At 29.3% G+C, this 18,589-nt stretch overlaps 2 protein-coding genes across 2 annotated transcripts in view; both read left to right on the forward strand.

Annotated features, from left to right (window-relative positions):
• LOC107442328 (zinc finger Y-chromosomal protein) overlaps window positions 1-18,589 on the forward strand; it is a 90,779-nt gene that overhangs the window by 58,484 nt on the left and 13,706 nt on the right. Inside the window, exon 6 of the mRNA XM_087168930.1 lies at window positions 13,559-13,837. Within this exon, the coding sequence (XP_087025056.1) occupies window positions 13,559-13,837 (279 nt within the window). The remainder of the gene's footprint in view (window positions 1-13,558; window positions 13,838-18,589) is intronic.
• On the forward strand, window positions 2,240-12,093 carry LOC147807408 (uncharacterized). Its single transcript, XM_087168493.1, has 3 exons — window positions 2,240-2,445; window positions 4,700-4,876; window positions 11,980-12,093. The coding sequence occupies exons 1-3, from the start codon at window positions 2,364-2,366 to the stop codon at window positions 12,087-12,089; spliced, it is 369 nt and encodes a 122-aa protein (XP_087024619.1). The 5' UTR covers window positions 2,240-2,363; the 3' UTR covers window positions 12,090-12,093.

Raw genomic sequence — 18,589 nt, forward strand, 5'->3', positions numbered from 1 at the left:
AATAAACCCTTCTGAGCACAATGAATTTTTATTCAAACTAACCAAAGTTGTTTTGTAAGAAGTAAGTATTTTTTTGAATTAGTTACTATAAAAGTGCGATATCATACATTGTTACCTAATTTTAATTATAAATGCTAATTCTTAAAACTATGTTAACTAGGAAACATCTTTGGTTGATATATGTAGATTTTTTGCACATTGAATTTTCAGGGTTTTTCACTTTGTGTCACAATCACCCCTGATTACATTAACTATGCATGATAAACAGTTCTATTTAATGTAACAAATTAATTAAACTTCTTTTGAAATTAATCTTTTCAAACAGTTATTGTAAATAAGAACTAACTAGTTTGTGTGAGTAATAATCAGTTACTTCAGTAACTTACTTAAGTAACTTCACTCAATAGACTATATATCATATTACCAATTTGTATTGGGAAATATGAAATATCAATAACTAATATTATAGTATTCCATATCATATCATTTCATATTAATTTTGTCATATTAACCATCCCTTTTATTTATAAATTATATGATTTTATGCTTGCTATCTAATTTATACTATATTATGATGTTCACTGTAAAAAAATTTGAATTTTTCTTATTATGTTATTTAAACCTATCTATCAAACTGACATAAATTTGAAATACTTTAGTTTTAATTTATTGAACAAATCATCTAAAACATAAATATTATATATAGGCGTTTTTTCAACTACGAGTTGGGAAATAATTTTTAATTGTGATTTCTGGTTAGGTTCTGCTCTCAAAAATTCGATCTTATCATGATTATTTGTTTCTGATCTTCTGAAATATTTTTTAAACTCTTAACATTTTTCTAAGTATTAACATAAAAATTTTTTTTTATTGAATAGTTATTTTTATATACTGTAATTTGTATGCTGTTATGATTAGTTTCCATTTTTTAGATTCTCCCTATTAAAAATTTTCATTTTTTTTTATTAAGTTAGATATGTTGTATTTTTTTTATTTGGTGTGACAGGAGGAAAAGTGTATTTGTTTGCATTTAGTAAAACTTTGTTTTTTTAAAGTATCTTATAAATTAAAAAATTTTTAATAACTCTTTAGTATATTCTTTCTCCTGCTTTGCATTTCTGATTTTCGCAAATTTTCCAGTTACAAAAAAATTTCATTTAAAGTGTTTTTAACAACTTTTTAGTTTATTTCATGACATTTGACATTAATGTAATGTACAAAATATTTTTAAAAATTGTAACCTTCTAATTAATGGATTAATGTTATAATTTTTTCAAAAATAGTGATATTTTCTATCAATTTCAATAATGTCAATGTAGTACAATCACTTTTCATTTGTCAAAAACCTTTTTTATAAAATTACACCAAATGTTAATTCATATTTTCTGTAGCAAAATTAAACAATTATGTAATTTATGAGCTTTAAATAAATTATTTTTATTATTTGTCTGTATTATTTTTCTTGAAAATAATGTTACTGCACCTCATCTCTCAATCGTTAAAAGTTGATAAAACTGAAATTTCTTTCATTCTAACTGTTCAAAATCATTAACCAGTAGAATAATTTACCACAGTCTAAATTTTATTCTAACTGCTGGTACTTTGAATGGCAGATTGCTAGGTGGATTATTCAATGAACCTGTGAAACTGATTATGATATTTTCATGATTATGTTGTTTTTTAAATATTTATGTATTGAGTTACATATTTACAAAGAAAGAGTTTTAAGTTAGCAGAAGGAGAGGACAAAAGTTCATTTTTATTTCCGTATTTAATTCTAATACATTTTGCAGATTTTTGAATTAACTTATTGGTACATACAGAATTTTTAAAAAATAATCTCTGTCTGAAAAATTACTAGCGCTTTATTATTCTTTAATACTGCTGATGAGAATTGCTGCTTAGACTCCAGATTATCGTGACAAACCCAAGTCTCATTCCCAGCAACAATACAACACAGCACTTCAAATTTTGACAAAATTTGCCCCACAATGCTAAAGAACATCATATATTTTCTAATTATGCGTATTAGTAGATGGATATATACTATAATATTTATACAAATAATTAGTTACTAAACACATGACTACATATAGGAGTTTCTTATTTAACATTTAATTTTGCCATTCTGTGAACTTAAAACTTCCTAATGTATGAATGTATTATTTTTTAATCTTTCATGTTCTTTGTTATTTTGTAAGAGTTTTTCTATGCTATCGAAAATTTATAAAGTTAAACATTGATTTTCAGAGTTTTTATGTATTTAAATGTTTTCAAACTGTAAAGATGAATATATTTATGATTAATCTCAAAACTTTTTATTTGTAAAATCATAACTTCTGCATTTAAAATCACTTTATTCCATGCTTATTTTTACAGGTGGTGGCAGCAGTTCTCATTTAAGTGCATACGTATGTTCTGATACAGTTTTAGGCAACAAGATTCGTAAGCTCTATTACTGCCTCTATTGTAACCATAAAAGTGTTAATTCTTGTGGAATGAAGATGCACGTAAGGATACACACTGGTGAAAAACCTTACACCTGTGGTACTTGTAGTAGAAAGTTCAATCAGCTGGGCCATTTAAAGAGACACATGTTAAGTCACAAACAAAACGACTGTGTGTAATATGGTGTAAAAAAAAAAGAGTCCATTGCTGTTGTTTTGAATCTTTGATTTAAAATTATTATTGTTTAACCTCTTCCCTGATTATCCCGAGTTAACTCGGGTATGTATATTGTGCAAATATATTTATTATCCCGAATAAACTTGGGCATAGCAGAATTCGTCAATACGTTTTGTTTTATCACGTTTTTATTCGGCCAGAAGCAAAACAAAAAATAATCTGCTGTGATTGGAAATTAGCCAATATTTGTTTGGGAGTTTTGCTATTTGTGGGACTGCAGACGTGTTTTGTACTATTGTAAATACGATGACTGATGAATTTACATAAAAAAAAAGGAGTTAAAGAATGGTGCTGGTGGGCAAAAGTAAAAGTAATGCGGATGATTTTTCAGATTATGTAGATGTGAACCTATACAAAGACTAATATTTAACTTTTTTCGTTTGCCCGAGATAATTTTGGATAGTAAACTCGTGGTAAATTAAATATTTTTTACACATAAAAAGAATTAAAATTTCAGTTCAGAACTTGTGTATTATGTTTTGCTTTAGTTTGTTGTATTTACTAATGAAGTAAAAAAATATGCTGATGTTTTGCCTTTTTTTTTTTTTTTCCAAAAAAATTGCGAAGGGAAGCGGTTAAATAATAATAATTACTATATAACCTTTAAACTTTTTTATTTTTATTCCTAAGTGACTGAACAAATAATTATTTGTAGCTAATCATTTAACTAATAAAATGTGAATAATAATAAGAAGAAAATAAACTTATTTTTATGTTTCCTTAAATAATGTCAATTAAAGTAACATAGCTTAATAGAGTTATACTCTTAAATTTTGACTAAAATACAGAGGTTTGTATCTTCGAAGATTTAAAGTTTTACGGTTATATCCAGAGTTTGCTAGTTGGTAAAAGTCCAGAGTCTATTTTTCTTCATACACTTTAAAGAGTCTATATAATTTTATTTCTTTAAGAAAAAGACATTTTAACAGATAAACTGACCGAAAAAAATATATTAAGAATACAGGAAGGATTTACTTAAAAATTAGCAATCTTCCAAAATAAATACTTTCGTTTTTATGTTTCTAATTTCTTTTTAATATTTTTTCAACTATTCACTTGACACTTTAGTTTGATTTTTTTTAAATTTCAAAACAGTATTTTTATGTAAGATTGATTGGAACATGCCAAATTTTTGAATAGTGTTCTTTCTCTATTGTTTTGATTTTTGTTTCAATATTTCATTTAACTTCTTATGAACAATTTGTGTATATTAGTCTTTATAAAGTAAATTTTAAAAAATTTATGAAGCTTTTAAAACAGAACAGGTGTGGTTGTTGGTGTTTTCCAGTGGCGCCATCTTTGTCAGAGAATTTGACATCTGCCACACCCATTTACAGGGTGAACTGATTCATGCACCCTCAGATCATAATTTTGACCTGAACCAAAGAATTATCAATCTCCATTTCAGTATCCCCAGAGGTACTGTTTGTTATAGGAAGATGAGGTGAGCCGACAGATTTAACCTTCACCATTTACTACACGGGGAGTCTTCGGCCAGCTGTATTCGAACTCCCGTTCTCGCACAGCGCCCTGCCAAAAAGGCTTTTCTGGCCCACGGTTCCCAGTAGAACATAAAAGTCAAGCATCAGTAAGTGGGTGGGTGACCACTCTAATCAGCCTGCGTAGAGATTGAGGGTGCGCGATATTGATCCTCTTTAAACTCTTCTACCATAAAAGGCTCGAGTTGCGCACAACTAGTCGGGCCATCCCTTCTCTAGAGGATCAATATTGTGATCGTCGCCAATTTCCCATTGGGCAGCTCTAGTGTGGCATAACTAAAATACCTACCTCCTCCAGAAATAAAAATGTAAGTGCCATGTTTCCTTCATGTGTATTGATAAAAGTAAACTCAAAGTACTATTTCAAAATAGTTGAGAACTTAATATTGATCATGTTTCTTAAAGAGGAGATTTAAATGTTTTATCTATTAAAAAATATAAATATTTATTTATCATTTGATCATAATATAATATTTTTATTGTTCATTTGTTAATCCCATTTATGTCATCTGTAGGTGGCAGTGTGACGTTGGACCAGAATACATTTATGTGTACCAATGTCTTCTTCCAGAATCATTCTCGTAAACTCTATCGTTGCCTCTTTTGCAAACACTCCAGTTTTGATCTCTTTGGAATGAGGATGCATGTTCGAATTCACACGGGAGAGAAGCCTTTCCACTGCAAGATGTGTGGTAAAAAATTTACCCAGTTGGGCCATTTAAAACGACACATGCTAAGTCATAGATCAAAGTAAATCTTGTTATAATGGATAGACTCCATAAGTATATTTTGTTTAACCAAAACACAAATATGTTGTGATTTCATGAAGAAAAGCATGCAATTTATGTTATTATTTAAAAAACATATAGTAATAATACTAAACATATATAAGTCATAAATCTGGTTATAATGGATAGACTACATGTGTATATTTTGTTTAACACAAAGCAAGTTTGTAGTGATTGCATGAAAAAAAACTGATAATTTATATCACTATTTATAAATCGGGGTGTTATTATCTAGTAAAGGTTGAAATTTGTCTAAAAAAATATTCTTTTCTAAAAATTAAAATTTTTATTTTTATTTTTTTTTCAGTTTAAATTCAATGAGTGTTAGTATGCCCTATTCTCAATATATTTAGTTCATACAAAATGCAATGTGATAAATTTGTTCCTTTGATCACTTCGTTATTAAGTATTACATTCTTTTTTGTTATCTATTGAAGAACATAGATGCATAGATCATGATGCATGAAGTTTGTATTACTCCTGTATGACTAACTTTCATAAAAAGTTATTTATTAAAAATGTGTAAAATTTGTGATTTCATATTAGTTTGTTTGGTGTTTTGGTATATTTTCTAATAATATTTTATTAATAGACCTAGTAATGATAATTAAAGAGAAAATAGTTGTTTTCTCAGAAAAACTTTTTTCTTTCTGTTTTGAACTCAAAGTTCTTAATGCAATTATTTCAAGAAGAATCCAATGTAATTTCTTTCATTTATTATACTGCGTAATTCAAAACAAATACAGCAATTCAAACGGCGTAACTATTTAATGAGCAAGAATTTATTGATAAATTTAGACAGTGAGTAGAAGGAACTTCAAAATTGTGTCTCACAGATTTTTTTATGTGACTTCTCTTGGTTACACGGACAGCATCTAGGCGGTAGTTCATTTCATGACGTACATTCTGAAACATTTCTGCAGTCATTTTGAATTTGTACCCTTTATATCTTTCTGATGTTTTTTTCTAACTAAATGGGGTTTTCCTTCAGCCCCCTGGGGTGATTACACCCCTCCTTTTTCAGTGGCATCTAATCTCGTCACTCGTCTCGTTAGTTGTTTTTTAGTATTCAAAATGTAAATTTTTCATTTACAATTGAAAAGTACTTATTGCAAAATTATCAAAAGTACTGCATTATCTGTTTCTGTGAAACAATACAAAATAATATCATCTGTATTTTCTTTCATGTCCACTTACATTCCTTACGAAAAGAATAAAAATTACCGCGTCATCATAAGGAATTTATAACATCAATACATTCTTTAATATCTTTGAATGGAAAATTGATCTAAGTATTTTGTAAGTTATTGCTGTTAACAACCTAGTGTGCGATTAGTTCGTCAATGAATTTATGCTTATATATCTGACAGCTATATTTATAAATCTAGTATGGTAACTAACTTCAGCTTTTTTTTTCTTCTCCCTATTATTATTTTTGATTAAACGCTGTGCCTCATTGTGATTGAAATCTATTTATATGTATTTCCTCTCTAAAAATAAAACTTTTTTTCAACGTAACTCTGTTTTTTGTTTATTTCTAGCTTTTATAGAATTTTTTATAGTAATAAGGAATGATTTAGTACCATTATTTTTTAAACTAATTTAGTTATGAAATTTGTTATCTTTTGAAATATTATTTATTTATTAATTTTATTTAGTTCTAATTTTGTATGTTTTTGTTTTGTTCCAATTTTGTATGTTTTATTATAAACATTATCTTGTGCTTGAATCTAAGACTCCTTTGGAAAAATTTTAAACTTTTAAGTTGACTTAATTATATTTTTTGTTGTTTACTACTGAGTAATAAATTGTATGAAATAAATTTATTGAATTATTTATGTTCCTTCACAAACAGAAATATAATTACTTTGAAGTTATTTTAAATAATATTGTTGTAACACTTTAAAGAATATATATAATAATTGTAACATTGAAAATTTTAAGTAACTTCAATAAAACTATTTTTTTTTTTTTTTTTACGTCTTTTGGTAATGAATATGTAAGTTGAAAAATAACAACATTCAAAACTTTTTGCATCTTCACCGGAAAAGTTACTCAGTTTCACCGGAAAAGTTACTCGGTACTTAAAATTGATCAAAATACAAAATCTACATCTTTTGAAGAAAAAATATTTTGTGTTTTTTTTTCTTTTTTTTTTTCAACATTGGCAAGAAAAGGGACCTTTGTTCAGTAATTGAAATTTATTATTTAAAAAGTATTTTCGTAATTATTTCAGGAGTTTATTTGTTGAGATTTTATATGAGTTCTGAGTTTTAATAGAATATTAAAATTAAGGGTCTTATGTTGTTCTGCACTTATAAAATAAGCAGCTACATTGCCCAAAATCAAAAATGTGTTGTAAAAAAATATATATATATATATTTTTGTTGCTCTCTTTAAATGTACTGTTTTTAACTTCTGTTCCTGTAGTTCCAAAACAGAATGTTGTCTAATATTTCAAAATGCGTTGACAATGTATTCTTTTCTGCTCCTGTAATTCCAAAACAATTGTTGTCTAATATTTCAAAATATGTTGACAATGTATTCTTTTTTCCATATAAAATATTACAATCTACTATGTTTCCGAAAAACTTTTGATTTAAGATGTGTCATTAGTTTTGTGTTAAAGAAAAATTAGTAAATAATTTTGTAGTTCAGTTTTTATTGTATCATTTTTCTAAAAATTACTTTTCTTATTTAAAATTCTTTCTTATTCAATCAAATTCTAGAAATTGTTTTTTTAAAGTTTTATATGGCTTTTATATTAAGAAAAACAGTCCTGAAACTATAAGAGGCACAGTTATAATCACAATCGTAAGTGCTTTTTTCTAAAAGGAAAAAAAAGGGAGTTTTTTGTGTATAAAATTGTGTTCAATGTTTAGTACATATGTTTTAAATTTTCCTAAACTTTTCTAACAAATATGGTGACAAATTGGAATTCTGGAAGGAAAAAAAAAAGCTCATTTTGTAAAAAAAAAAGAAAATTGTAAGAATCAAAGTTAATGTCTCTTACTTACGTTTCTGTGATGTAATGTATGGAATCTACAGCAATCACTATCTTCCTAAACCCCAATTTGACTGAGACCTCAATGTAACTTATTATTGTCCAAATTTAGCTAAATCTAATATAACAGTTAGGCTGAAAAGTTCGTAGGCTAACATAGAAAAAAAAAAATTTTGATGAAATTCCATTTTGTTGATCAATATAGTTTTCTTCAAGGGCGATACAACGATTGTAGCGGTCATATAATTTTTCGATACCATTTTTATAGTACGATTTGTCTTCAGCCTCAAAATAGGCCTTTGTTTCGGTGATTACTTCTTCATCGACGCCAAATTTCTTTTTAGCAAGCATTCTCTTGAGGTCTTAGAACGGGAAAAAGTCACTGGGGACCATATCTGGAGAATATGGTGGAGACGGAAGCAATTTGAAGACCAATTCATATAATTTTGCCATCGTTTTCATTGACCTGTGACACGGTGCATTGTCTTTATGAAACAGCACTTTCTTCTTCAAATGGGGTCGTTCTTCTGCGATTTCGTAGTTCAAACGCTCCAATAACGCTATGTAATAGTCGCTGTTGATGGTTTTTCCCTTTTCAAGATAGTCAATGAATATTATACCATGAGCATCGCAAAATACTGACGCCATAACTTTGCCAGCTGACTGTTGCGCCTTTCCACGCTTTGGAGCTGGTTCGTCTCGTGCAGTTCACTCGGCTGACGGTCGGTTGGACTCCGGTGTGAAATTATGGAGTCATGTTTCACTCATTGTCCCATATTGACGTATAAATTCGGGTTTATTACGATTAAACAGCTTCATACACAGCTCAGAATCATCAATCCGTTGTTGTTTTTGTCCAATTGGGAGCTCATGGGTCACCCACTTTGCCTAGAGCTTTCGCATACCCAAATATTCATTATAACAAATATTCATCGTCTCGATATGTTCAACACGTTCCTTTGATATCTTTAGAATCTCAGATATTTTGATCAACTTCACTTTATGGTAATCTAAAATTATTTTGTGGACTTTTTTTATGTTTTCGTCGGTAACAGCCTCTTTTGGGCGACTACTGTGTGCATCGTCGTCGGTGCTCATTTCGCCTCTTTTAAACTTAACAAACCACTTCTCAATGGTTGATTTTCCTGGTACAGAGTCCGAATAATGTTTTCCAAGCCATGCCTTGGCTTCAAGAGTATTTTTTTTTGCTAAAAAACAATGCTTTAAAAACACACGAAATTCCTTTTTATCCATTGTTTTTAAACTAACAAAAGTTGCTTCTCTAAAAATACTATATCTCACAAACTAATAGTCCGACAGCTGTCAAATTTATACACTTTTCTTTCAAAGGTTAGAACTAACTAAAAATCATATGTATTTAATAACAGTAGCCCCATCTATGTGTCAACCTACGAACTTTTCAGCCCAACTGTTACATCTAGGAAAATGTGCAGATATGTCCTTATACGTGGAAACTTATTGTTGTAACAAAATTAAGTTGAATTTTATTCATTGATGCTAAAAAAAATCAAATCCATATACAATTAAGCCCATAACATTATCAAGTAACAGAAGAAAAAAATTCTTAACTTTTTGTTCTTTACTGTGTTTTCTCAATTCAGTTTTTTAATTTTTATTCGAAACAAGTTTTGAGATGTTTTAAAAAGGAAACAAAAACTTAAATGAAAAATTATCTGCAGAGTCCCTACCATGCTGGATGGTTTCTTTTACCAGGGTGATAAGTATCCTAAAGAATATTAACAGAACGGATATCCTTAATAACTTCAGCACACGACTAGTCTTTAATTTTATCTTATATTCTTATAATTTATTGAAGGCAGTATTTGGGTAAATAAATGGGCTACCAACTTTGAGGATTTATATTTTCTATAAGTAACATTGAATGGCCGATATATATTTGAGTTTGCAGATATCGATATTTTCCTTGCCCTTGTAATTTTCAACCAAACTCTTAGATCAAGCACATGGTGCGTAGCGTTTTTAAAAAGTTCTTAAAAGTGTTTATTTTTGATTTTCGTTTTTTAAAAGCCCTTAAAGGTGCTTTATTCATGGGATGTTTTTAAAAAGTGCTTAATTTTCCCTTTTCCGAAATGAGATTTTTTTTTTACCATGGCGATTTTCGTCACATATTATGCAAAGGTGAGCTTTTCACATTGTTCTATTCAACATTTTCACAATTCATTCAACTACAATCTATTTTGGAATACTGTCGGTCCATTGGGTTTGAAAGCGTCAATCGTTTTACAAGTTTGATGAAATACTTAGGAGTCTGCATGTGCGTCTACTCAGTTGGGTTCAGGGAGATTATTGCACTCTCATGTGCAACTCTGCTGCATTTTGCAAGATATTCTCTATTTCAGGCTTCATTTTCCATTCTCTGATATCGAACCGAAAAATCTCTCGAGCATTTTATAACGGCTAATATAATTAAGAAAAGAGTTCTTTGTTTTCAATACGAGCCATCGCTGGGATTTGAGCACTTTTGCCCCTGAGTAATTTACATAATAAATCATAATTATAGAGCAACCAAAGCACCACCTGGATTCTCCTTTTATTCCCGTCTCATAATTATTTAAATTTATGTTTGTCTGTGTGCTATTTGATATTAATAAAAATATTTGGCCCTAAGCTTTTCTTTATTTCAACCTCCCCTCCGAGTTCTGACTAGAGCCACTATTATCAATTTATTTGACTTATCAATTCATGCTCACTTGAGGGCTTAAAATGTTTACTTGAGGGCTTAATCTGTCTACATCTTTAACTATCATTTACCAGAAATAAACAATCCAAGTCAAAGAAAGGAGATGTATTTAATTTATATTATTTACTTTTTATCTTAACAGTGGCTTTTATTATTAGTATGTAATATGGAATTATAAATTATTGCTGATTTTTATAGCTGTTTCAAAAGTTGCTAGCTCATTGCCTTTCTGTATAAGAATTTTTATTGGAAATTACAATTTACTATGGAAAGGTGTATTTAATTTACTTACTTTTTATCTTAATAGAAGCTTTTATTATTTGTGCGCAATATGGAATTATAAATTATTACTAATTTTTACAACTATTTCAAAAGTTGCTAGCTCATTGCCTTTCTGTATGAAAATTTTGTTGGAAATTAGAAAGTGTGTAATCTGTAAGTAGTAGTGTGTAAAGTGCCCATATCTATACCAAAAATGCAGGGAAGAATTTGCTGATAAAAGAAGCTTACTGTGCCATAAATGCACACACCTAACAGTTAAAATATGTAAATGAATTCTAACAGTTGAATCGGAAAGATATTTAAATAACTAAATGTTAATTTTTAAAGCTTTAAAATTTAAATTTTTCCTCAAAACTTATTGTGACTTTTTTACAGCAGTATTAAACCTCTCTATTTTTTATACCTTTTACTAATAATTTTACTCTTTTTTATATATTTATGATGAGTTATTTGTTTTCATTATTTAATAGTGACTTGAGAATACAAATTATTTTGCTTAAATAAAAATTTTGTCCTTATTAAGTACTTAAAAACAGCTTTTTTTGCTTAAATTCTTAATTTGCTGGGAAAGCTCAGAAGGCAAACTTAGAAATACAGTCAAATCCTGTTTTAGCAAATTCCGAAGCAGTAAAAATTCCAAAGTAATGAATTAAAATTTTCAGGATTCCCAAGTGAATTTCCAAAGAAACAATGTATTAATAATACTAATATTATGAATAGCAAGTACAAGTTTTTAAAATGTTTACTAATGATTAAAGTAAAATTACAGAGAAGTTTTTGAGTGAAGTGAAATTTGACTTCAAATTAATGATAAACTCATTTTTAATTTTACCCTTTTTTCCAACTTATTTTTCAAAATGAGCCAGAAAAATTCTAAATCTTCAAATTATCGATATTGTTTCTTATTTAGTGAAAGCTGATTAAGCACAAATAAATCTTTTCCAATAATTTGTCTTTTTAGAAAAATTTCAAGTTTTATAATTCTTACTGTTATTTCAGGAAATATTAAATCATTACGTCGCAGTACAGAAGTTGCAATAAGGGCAGAGTCTTACCTATTGTTTCCTGTGAGGAGAGTTGTTATCGACAATGTCAACCTTCATCTATGATAAGGTAGCTTATCATAGAATCGAGTTAACATGTCTTATATACTAGTTTTGTAGTGGTAGATACACTACAGTTCTCTCCACCAGAATTATATCTGTGATTGACTTCGATGAACAGATACCACTAATTGATTCATTGCTGTTTTGTGAGAAGCCGGGAGAGCTGTATTAAGATCACCGTACTCTGAGTGCTGATCGTGAGAGCTGTATTAAAATCACCGTACTCTGAGTGCTGATCGTGAGAGCTGTATTAAGTTCACCGTACTCTTTGAGTGCTGATCGTGAGACCTGTATTGAGTTCACGGTCATGGTCGCTCCTGTGTTGCCTTCAGCTGTGGAGTGTATATGTTGTGTGTGATTGAGACTGAGAAGCAACAGCATGAGGAGGATAATGTCACAATCACAAGTAGCTAGTCAACTGCTCAATGTGGACCATCGAAGTAGGCATGTTCACATCGTAGTGGGCGTTTCTGCCAAGGTAGGCGTGTTCACATAACTTCCAAAGGTCACTAATCAGGGGTCTATTTAGAAAAAATTTGGGTCCGTTAGCGGACCCTTCACAAAATATTTATCTTTTAATCCGACCCTTCACAGATTTATTTATCCTCATTATTGTTTTGTTAATCAAATAAACCCGGGGGGGGGGGGGGAGATAAAGACGGTTCGAGACAAACTAAGTTTCCCTAAGTTTAAATTCCAAATGTATTCTAAGAAAATATTTCTACTTTTACAAACATTGTGTGTGCTTTCTTATTAATATTAAATCATAATTTTTTTTGTGAATTAATAATTGATCAATTCATATTTATTCATAAAATTAAATAATAGAATATTATGTAAATAAAAATTAATTTCTGGCAATTTTTTAAATAAAATATTAAAAATTTAAGAATTGTTTAAGTTAACTTAATGTGTAACGCATTAAAAGTGATACATTACTAAGTTGTGTTATTTAAAATATGTCAATTGAAATTATTAAAAATGTGAGTGATTTTGTTTCCATTATTCGTCCGAATTGAATATTCTGGGTTTAGCAGTATAGGCTAAATACCAAATATTTGTGTGTTGCATCTCTAATTTAGTAGCAGCAATTGTTGAGCAGAATCTTGTATCTATTTTCAATTTAAAAACTTGAAAAGGTTTTTAGCAGTTTTTGAAATAGCAGGACCCTATCTGCACAAATTCACAAAAACACTACCCTGGTTGAAAGAATGTGACTTAACGCTTATTTTTTATTCACAAATTATTAATAGTTTTTTTCACAATTTTACAAAAACAGGACCTTTCACAAAATGTCTGGACAGACCCCTGCTAATGTGGGTAGAGTTGTTATAGACAAAGTCAACCTTCATCTATGATAAGGTACCTCAACATAGACTCAAGTTAACATGTCTTATATACTAGTGAATTGGAATTATATTTTTGTAGTGGTAGATACACTACATTTCCTATTTAAATACAAATAATTCTTTTCCATTGATTTGTCTTTTAAAGAAATTACAAGTTTTATAATTCTTACTGTTATTTCAGGAAATACTGAATCATTACATCACTGTACAGAAGTTGCAATGGGGAAAGGCAGAGTCTTACGTCGATGCAATTTGTGCAACTATTCTACATCACATTTAAATGATATGAGAAGACACATTAGAATACATACTGGTGAACGTCCATATGTTTGCCCCTTGTGTAAAAAGGGATTTTCCAGAAGGAGTACTCTGAAAGACCATATGATAACACATGTTTCTTTGGTATAATTCATGTTAGAATGTATAAGATTTGGTAAATTGTCCAAGATTTCAAAATGCAGGGTTTTCTCTGAGTGCCACCTTATATATATATTGTTTTTTTATATTGCTTCAAAAAATGAACGTGTATATATAAGACTCTGCAATACCTGTGGATCTTTCTTTTTATTGTGATTAGCTTAATTAAAGCAAATAAGATGCCTTTGTGTTTTCTCCCTTAGATAGGGATTTAAACCCCAATAATTTTAAACAGTAAATAATTTTAGACAAGGTAACTGGTTTACTTGTAATGATTGTTATGTTATATAGTCATTATTCGGATGTGTGATGCTGGAAAAAACTGAACCATTAATACAGTCAAACCTCGCTAACGTGGAATTGGCGGGACTATCATAATTATTTCATGTTAACCGAATTTTATTCTATCCGATACATCATGAAAACAACTTAAGTATTATTAATACATGTTATGAACTGTATTAATGTATACATACAATACTATCATGAACCAAACAAATCAAAATAAGCTTAAAAGTTTTAACTATTTTATTATTTTATTTATTTGCCCATCTGCTACTTCTAACAAAGGAAGAAATAGAAATAGCATTATTCAAAATGAATGAGTGGGATTTTATTCACGTGCTTATTATCTGTCCCTTCTCTTTTCATGTTAAGCAATAATCAGCTTGAAAATTTCATGTTAAGCATGTAAAGTACAACAATAATTGATTGCTGTTTCACGGGACCAATCATTCATTTCATGTTAAGCAGTTTCAGGTTAATGAAGTTCGACTGTATTATAAAAATTTAAAGACTAAGATAGGAACATATGTATAAAGAGTACATTAAAAACTTTCTCTGTATAAGAATTGCCAGCGATAAATTGAGAACACTATCATAGTAGATTTTGTATATTAACAATATCATTCAATTTATATATATAAATTCTTGATTGAATTTTAATACAGTCATTAGCAAAATTCTTTTTTTCTTCAGCATCATTGTGTTGAGAATGTGTGGCTTTTGGATCGTAAAAATCTAGTTAAAGAATGTTTTTATTTAAAAATAGTAATTAAACAAACTGTAAAAATGGAATGAAAGGAACTTTTTTACTGACGATTAGTTTTCGTACATTTTCATTTGTAATTAAAAATCTTGACTGTTAGTTTTAAGACTTAACTAAATTTTAATTATTCTTGATAATAGTCTGAAAATTGTTACATATTTTGTAGTTAAGAATAATTTTATGTTTAAATTTCAGCCATTGGTTTTAAAAAATGAAGGTTTGAATATTCTATGTAAAATATTCGCTAATTGTATATTTTGTTAAGAGGCTATGCAAGAAATATTTCTAATAAATTCATTTATAGTATAAAGTTGAAATGTTTGCATTTTAATAAGTTATAGGAATACTCATGAATTAATAAACTATTATAAGAATAAAAAAGTAATTAAATTTTAATTAATGTGTATTATCTGCATTTTTAGAAACACTACTTGCTAACCATGATATGTGTTTGAATTGCGAAAATAATATATTAAATACCTGTTTAAAATCATTTGAAGTATAATGAGAAAATTTACATTAAATTGTGTTTCAAAATGATATTTAATAGATATAATGAATTAAATATTATTAATATTTTTATTTAGTTAATATTTTATTTGATTATGTTATTAATCTATATTTTATTCTCCTGTCATTCTAATCTATTTTGTGTTTTTTCTTCAAATCTGCTTGTGTGTTATTCCTTTTGGAAATTAATAAATTTTATTTTGCAAGATTACTGGAAAGTAATAAAACTATTGCTAAAAAGTAAACAAAATGTGATTTGAAATAAAATTACAAATATGACAGTAATCGAAAAAGTAAGTTGAGTGTAGCAACACAAAAAAGAAAACAAACAATTGGAGATAACCTTACAACTAGTATTTGGGCATTTATTGTTTCAGGTTTGGTTGAATGAATGTACAATATTAAACCATTAGGCAACAGATCCATACCTGCAAAGTCTCCTGTTTTTTAACTAAGACTCCTGTATTTTACGATTATCTCCTGTTTACCTGTATATTCTCAAATTTCTCCATATTTGTTGAAGAAATTTTAAAAAAATTGATAGTAAAATATTCATTAATGGTGAAAATATTCCTCTACAGATGGTGCTATTGCCAGTACTGCAGTATGTTAAGTGTTATCAGAATTGTTTAAGTTGAGCCGTGAAGGCTCAGGGGATGGCACGTTCACCTTAATGAGGTGAACCCAGGTTCGAATCCCAGCGATGACTGGTCGATGCGAATTCTACATCCAGCGTGCACCGACCACAGTGCTGACATAAAATATCCTCAGCATTAGACATATCACGGGTTAGAGTCCCCTTGTTGTCAGGCTAACCATGGGAGGTTTCGTTTTTTTCCTCACCATGTAACTCAAATGCGGGTTAGTTCCATAAAAAAGTCCTCCACAAAGGCAAATTTCACCCAGTACTTGATCCAGGAGTTCCCGTGTTATCTGGATTGTGTTCAAAATTACAAGGCTACGAAGTTGAATTCCAGTAGTCGTTATCCCAAAATTGGGTCGATTAGTAAAATCTCCATTATTTTACTTCTCCAATGTTGGCAGGTATGCAGATCCATAGCTACTTGCCACCAAGGATTTCATGTGCTTGAAGAGCTAAAAGTCTCTCATGGCGAGGTCTAAGCTGTTCTCAGCAACTCTGTAAGGCATTTTTGTGTGTCTACCTCAGTGGTCTTGTATTTTCATGAATGCAGAAATTTCACCTTCCAAGCATCCAATCACTTATTTCTCAAACTTGTCTGTAAATTTTGAAAGTTTAAGTATTCCTCGCATTGAGAAATCAGACGACCGTCTTTCTGTCTAATTCTTGATATGGTCGTTCCTCGTTAACGGTAAATTGCTTGGCGTGAAACACAGGTTTGGTCCCGCGAGTCAGCAATCAATTATTATTGTATTTTACATGTTTAACGTGAAATTTCCAAGTTTATTATCACTTAACGTGAAAGAAAACTGGACACAACACAGATAAGAAGCAAGTGAATAAAGTGCCAATTATTCATTTTGAGGAATGCTTTTTCTATTTTTTTCATTTGTTAGAAGTAGCAAATGGGCAAATAAATAAAATAGTTAACTAAAATTATTAAAAATGTTAAGCTTATTTTAATTTGTTTGGTTTATAATAGTATTGTTTAGGAACGTAAACGTTGTACATAATATGGATTAATAGTATGTAATAAATTGTTTACATCATGTATCAAATAAGATGAAATCTGGTTAACATAAATAATTATGATAGTCCCACCAATTTTACGTTAATGAGGTTCGACTGTACTTTTAAACCATCTTAAGCTATCACCTAATAAGTGCTTTGTAAGTCAGTGTTATGAATACACTTTTTCTCCTATTCCAATGGCTCTGCAAAAGGAACTTGCTTTCTTTAAAAGGATAAAATAAAATTTAATTTGAACTTCCTACCTAAAAATATGAATAAGATTTTTAACATCCAAATAGTTTGATTACAGTAACTGCGGAAGCATCACATGAGTGGGGGGGGCTCTCTCCCCCCAGTTATGATATATATTAGTATTAACCTGGTCCAAGTTGTTTGAACCTTACAAAATGGCAATGAAGAATTCGAATTTGCAATTTTAACTTCATAATTTGAATTGTTTTTAAATTTTACCTATAAATTATTTCTCTCTCATTTAACAGTATTTTTTTTCTTCTTTCTATTCTGTTTCAATGTGACACTTAAAACCAAGAATATTCCCATCAGTCAGCAATAGGGACGTATGTTTCCTCTACAGGGGGAGGGAAGCATACTTGCCAAGTCTCCTGTTTTTTAACGAAGACTCCTGTATTTTACGACTATCTCCTGTTTACCCGTATATTCTCAAATTCCTCCGTATTTGCTGAAAAAATTGAAGTAGAAAAAATTTGGCGATAAAATATCCGCTGATGGCAAAAATACTTCTCTTATTCCTCAACAGATAGTGTTATTGCCAGTACTACAGTATATTGAGTGTTTGTAATTTAAGTAATAAATAATGGTTTTAAAAAATCTTCTTTAGATTAAGATTCATTTTTTACTTTGCTTTAAGTAACTGCTTATATTATTTCCAATTTAGAATTTCTCTTTTTGACTGACATGATTATGCATGCTGTATCAAAACTTTACGCGTAGCCTAAAAAATTTTGCTGGTAAAATATCTGTTATTTTATTTCTTCAACGTTGGCAGGTATGAACAGGAGGAGGGAAGAGTAAGGGGTTTTATTTTTTTAATTTAAACACAATAAAATTATATCTATTTCTTTTTAATTGTAAATTTCTATCGACAAATATTGAGGGAAAAATTGTAATCTTAAAAGGGGCTGTGTCTCATAATCTATTAAATGTGAGGGGGCTAAATCCTCCTCTGCTTCCCCCCCCCCAAGTTCCGTGGTCCCTGGCTGTATTATAATGATAGACGCCAGAAGGTGACACTTGGAGAATGTAAACTAATTTTATTAAGATGCCTTTAATTGCAATTAGGTCAACTATATTATTGTTAAAGGGTCTATGATATTGTTATAGGTCTATATTGTTCTGGTCTATGATCCTATAAGAGGAAAAACCAATAATCAATAAATAACCAGCTGAGTAATAGATTGGACGCTTGAAAGAGAACTCACTCACTATTTACTTTGTCTAAATTAAAAGGAAAAAAATTTAATTAAACTGTTATGTTAAGATATCTTAT

This window comes from Parasteatoda tepidariorum, chromosome 7, assembly GCF_982258835.1.
Source record: "Parasteatoda tepidariorum strain Cologne lab strain chromosome 7, Ptep-v5.0, whole genome shotgun sequence".
Taxonomy (NCBI): Eukaryota; Metazoa; Arthropoda; class Arachnida; order Araneae; family Theridiidae; genus Parasteatoda; species Parasteatoda tepidariorum.

Coding starts and splice junctions, on each gene's coding strand:
- LOC147807408 (XM_087168493.1), top strand. CDS start 2,364: ATGCTTATTTTTACAGGTGGTGGCAGCAGTTCTCATTTAAGTGCATAC. Junction 2,446..4,699: donor AGTTTTAGGCAACAAGATTC/GTAAGCTCTATT, acceptor TGTCATCTGTAG/GTGGCAGTGTGACGTTGGAC. Junction 4,877..11,979: donor TTTCCACTGCAAGATGTGTG/GTAAAAAATTTA, acceptor CTGTTATTTCAG/GAAATATTAAATCATTACGT.